This window comes from Sphaeroforma arctica, assembly GCF_001186125.1.
Source record: "Sphaeroforma arctica JP610 unplaced genomic scaffold supercont1.2173, whole genome shotgun sequence".
Lineage (NCBI taxonomy): Eukaryota > Ichthyosporea > Ichthyophonida > Sphaeroforma > Sphaeroforma arctica.
The window spans coordinates 1-5,240 of NW_014038385.1; the positions used below are offsets into that span (position 1 = coordinate 1).

The window sequence follows — 5,240 nt, forward strand, 5'->3', positions numbered from 1 at the left end:
CCACCAAGGTGATGTGTCTAAACTGATTAACTCTGTCGGCAAGTAAACAAACACTTGGGATTTAAATGTGCGTGCTATGGTACTCACCAGACCAAAAGTCCCACCAAGGTGATGTGACTAAACTGATTAACTCTGTCGGCAAGTAAACAAACACTTGGGATTTAAATGTGCGTGCTATGATACTCACCAGACCATAAGTCCCACAAAGATGAAGGGACTAAACTAATTAACTCTGTCGGCAAGTAAACAAACACTTGGGATTTAAATGTGCGTGCTATGATACTCACCAGACCAAAAGTCCCACCAAGGTGATGTGTCTAAACTGATTAACTCTATCGGCAAGTAAACAAACACTTGGGATTTAAATGCGCGTGCTATGATACATACCAGACCATAGGTGCGATACCCAGTTATTAATATGCAATTCGCGTACCTGCTGTAGTTCAATGAGCACCATGCTCTGCGCTCCTAATTCATTCTGCAAGAAATCAATCTTCAGATTCAATTCTTCAACTGCGAGGAACGGAGAAGTAAATCAGACTGAGTGATTTATTTGGATATAGTACAAATGGTGCGGATATGCATGCATACCAGGGTCATATAATGCAGCGTTTGATCCTTGGAAGAAACAATATGTGAATCTTATATATCGAAATTCTGCATATTCTCCCCGCTCAATCGCCAGCGCGACGGAGATTAAAATAATCGAAACAAATAATACTGTAGATTTGATTGGCGATTTTTGCCTACCGGTCATTCCTAACATGAATGGGTTTGTTTGCGTCTCAGACAGACTAGATCGCTTGCGCTGATTGGTGGATATCCGCTGCCTGCATATCGCCGGCTGTGTGAAAGCAGTAAATGAACCAGGTTTGGCATATTTCGCAAAATGATTAAAGGAGCTATATCTGATTATTCGATGGTGGAACCAAAGCAACTACAAAACAAGCACATTACTCTATCGACACGGTCAGTTCGTGGGATCTGAGATCATATATGTCCATTGCTCACGATTGACTGCTCCCCATTGGTCATATGCGACGTGTTGACCATTTGACGACAGTCTTAACTTTGTATACAGACAACCAAAATTGAAGAATAAACTCATAGGCGCATGGCCAGATAATATCTTAAGAATAAGCTTCCATGTTGTGTTTATACATTGGTTATGTCGTACCTGTACAGTCATGCTCGTGTTGTTGTTATATGATAGATCGCTCATAGATATGGCCCGCCGCGTGAGCCCTGCTAATTAATTTGCGATTTCGGAGAGAGTAACAGTCAGAAATGGTGATTTACGCATTCTTTGCGACAACTTCATATTCATTTAAAATTTCGAAAGTAAAGTAAGAAATAATGATGGGAAGTCAACGCATCCCTTTGGCGGCAGGCATCAATGCTGACAACAATATCTCGACTGATTGCTAGTTATATTTACTCTCACGCAACAAGCTGTAGGATATGGCACATATGACTAGTGGCCTCGATAGTAATCTATGATCAGATCAATCATCAAAGGTGTACTCAAATCCAACCAGTACCAACATAGACAATGTAACCAGGGAGAACCCGGTAAAACTTTCAGGTATCTCATTAAGACTTATATTTGCGACAAAACTAGCTCGTGCGCAGACAATTCCCCAGCCCATCCCTAATTCAATGATCACCCACTATCAGCTTCTCACATAATTGTCTGTCCACATATCTGCAATCTGCTTGACATGTATCCACCATAGGTCTCAGGCCCCAAAAGCAACAATAACCAGCATAACTCACACGCGTATGTAATAGATACACCCACCATGGCAAAACAAGAGAACCCCACATTTATCCATATACTTACCTGTTGTTTGGTTGTGAACGCCGGACCGCTTCTGAGCAAACTCTTTAATGGTAGTTTCCCCTATATTTGTCAGTCCGGTCGTCCTGGACCCACTCCGCCTCCTCACAACCGGGTCCTTGCCGGTATGTGAATTTTCCCGCACGCTTATGTGATCACGCGACTCACCCGTTTCAGTACCCAAATCTCCATCAGAGTCAATTGTACTCATTATGCTGCCTGTGGTGTTGACTTTTGCTAGCTGTCTGGCAAAGACATCTGATTGCGCCGACAGGCTCCGCCTATGTCGCGCACCCACTTTTCGCTGTCCAAAGTGCAAGGTCTGCTGTGAAGCAAAATCCACGTCATTCCCCAAATCGGTACCTGCACCCAAATTAGAGGACTCACTCTCAGGATCCAGGCGCAATTCATGATGTTTCAGAGAGCTGTTGTGTAGAGGGTTTGACTTTGTTCTCTCCATCTGAAAAACCGTGGGCGAGAGTTGCCGTTCGTACGGGTGCCCTGGCGGTGCTTTCCTAACAAAGGGGGGTGTTTTGTGAGCCCGTGGGGGAGTCATCCTGTAGCCTACAGAGCTCATAGGTGCAGTGGACCGTGCAGTGAGTAATCTCGCCTTGTGCAGAGGCGAGACGGACCTGCTTCGATCATTAACATTCGCACCCACGTATAGTCCATCCGCACCACTTTGCCTGTCCACCACTCTGCTCCCGATCATTATGTCCTGGCTCATGTCTCCATTAGAGTTCAGCGCTATATTCGTGGTTGTATCAGAAGTCGAGTACGAGCTGAGAACGGTGGCGCTCTGAGTGACTGTCAGCGGTGTATTGGTAGCTTTACCAAACTGCGGTGTGTGTCTTCTGTTCGGCTTGGCTGCCTCGCCCTTGGCCGTGTAAGAGGCAGTGCCACCCGTGCCACTGCCTGAATCCGCACTACGTTTGCGAATGTCGGAGACAGCGCGCTTTCTCGCCCCCCCCTGGTCGTGAGGGCCCGTATTTACCCCCCTCTCCCCTCTCCCTGAACCGCTGATCTCATGATCAAAGCTCTGTGACGCTAGAGACGCCTCGCTCTCCGCGGCTCTCTCGGGCGAGGTCCCCCGTGCAGGCCTAGTTGTCGGAGACACATGTAGGTGGACGTCGGACTGTGCCTGGGTGTATGATTGTGCGAGTGCGTTGGCCTTGTTTGCCTCTTGCGCCTGCCGTGCGCGTTCGGCTTGCAGCGGAGAATAGGCCGAGTACATGCTTACAGTAAACGCCATTCCCTTGCTCGATGCTATCGAAGGTTCATCTTTGCCCCCACCGCTGATTATATTTGTCGATCCTGTGTAGGAACTATTAGTGAACGAATTGTTCTTGGATGTACTTGTATATGAGCCGTCCTCCGATGCCAGTGCTGGATTGGTGAAGGACGCATTGTGCGTTGCAGCATCTGTGGGCATCTGGGCCCGTTGCCTGTCTATTTCTTTCTCGCTTGCCCCAAACGTACCCGAAACAGCAGAGGTTACCCCGGACACAGTACTGGAGACACCGTGCTTCAGGTACCTCGCCCCAGACGACAGCATCCTCTTCGTATTACCACTTTTTTGCCTTCTGGCACGACTCTTTGGCGTGTGGTCCGTTGTTTGACTTTGCGGGCCGTGTTCATCGTCCTGTGTATTCGTAAAGCTCCTCTGGGGCGATGTTGAACTCGCTCTACCTTGTGGATGCAATGCACTTCCGAAACTTCTGTTGGCAGAAGTATCTCCTTTGGGTGACGTAGGCCTGACATTCCCAAGCGGCTGGGTTTGGGCCCGCCATGCGGTTTTTTTGCCGGCTAAATCCGCATCAAGACTGTAGAAATGCGAGAAGATACGCTGATTTTAAGCATAGCAATGGACTCGATGGTTCAGGTGGTGGTCGATGCGACTACTACTGGTATAGTCAATCGAGCGTAATGTTTGCATTGTTTGGAGCGCGATACGTATATATATATATATATATATAGATATATATACGTATACATATACATTTATATATACATATACATATACATACATTCATACATTCGTTCATACATACATACATACATACATACGAACATACAGATATACATACATACATGCACACACACACGCACACACACATACACACACACATATATATATATATATAGATACATACATATACATATACATATACATATATACATATATATACATATATATATATATATATTCATATACATATACATATACATATACATATACATATACATATACATATACAAATACATATACATAAAAATATACATACACATACATATACATATACATATACATATACATATATATATATATATATATATATATATATATATCGAAATACATTGCGTATGCCTTTACCCGTTCGAGGTATATTTTGCTAATATATGTTCAAAATCCTGCCTTCCTCGTGTCTAGACATGGTGTTCACAGTAAGAAGGTGCAGGCAAGACCGTAGGTCCTCATCGAACATACCTATTCCCCATTATAGGCGTAGACGAGTGTGGATGCCGATGTGACTTTTTCGTCAATTTCTGGGCCGCACAAGGGCATGGATTATAGCACATCAACTTGACGACATCTCGCATACTCGTGAGACAAGTGGGGTGAACATACGCTTCTTCGCACTCCATGCACTTGCAGGGATGCAGTAAAATCTCATTCGCAATACTAGTTTTGCAAAGTTCGCATCTAAATGGGAAATATGAACGCGATGGCGATATTAGCAACAAACCGATAGTCTATCTTAAGATAGCCCGAAAGCTACAGCTTCTGCGTCAAAATTGCTGCCTGAACGATCATAGACTGGAGTCGATACCATGGTTGTGTATGAGCCAGGTACAGAATCTAGAAGATATTTTAGCATGGCCTAGTTTATGCGGCTTCACATTTAGCCAGGGTCCTGAGCCAGAGAAAGAATAGTCCACCACCCCAATGAATCAGAGGATGACAAAATCCACAGAATCAATATAACCAAACAACAGGTGTAATGCTTCAGGATATAAGACGAAAATTGAATTGTGCCGGCAAAATGTAAAAGGACGTATGTATGGTGAATTATGCGGGGCAATATGAACATAAATGTAGACGTACACACACACGCACACATACACGTGTGCACATGCATACACACACACACACGCATACACGCACACACACACGCATATATATATATATATGTATATATATATATATATATATATTGATAATATATGAAGATATATAAAAATAGATATGAATATATATGAATATATAGTAGTATATAATAATATATAATATATATACATAAATATATATAATATATACCGTATATATATTATATATATATATATATATATATATANATATATTACTACACACACANAATATATATATATATATATAATA

At 43.2% G+C, this 5,240-nt stretch overlaps 1 protein-coding gene across 2 annotated transcripts in view; it reads right to left on the bottom strand.

Moving 5' to 3' along the window:
• Positions 1–361: 361 nt before the first annotated feature.
• SARC_12250 overlaps positions 362–5,240 on the bottom strand; it is a gene marked incomplete at both ends in the record, with an annotated part of 5,623 nt that continues 744 nt past the window's right edge. Inside the window, 5 exons of one of the 2 annotated variants that reach the window (XM_014293649.1) lie at positions 362–513; positions 751–844; positions 1,178–1,245; positions 1,844–3,663; positions 4,329–4,544. In XM_014293649.1, the coding sequence (XP_014149124.1) occupies positions 362–513; positions 751–844; positions 1,178–1,245; positions 1,844–3,663; positions 4,329–4,544 (2,350 nt within the window). The remainder of the gene's footprint in view (positions 514–750; positions 845–1,177; positions 1,246–1,843; positions 3,664–4,328; positions 4,545–5,240) is intronic. The other variant, XM_014293648.1, reaches the window with a different exon arrangement.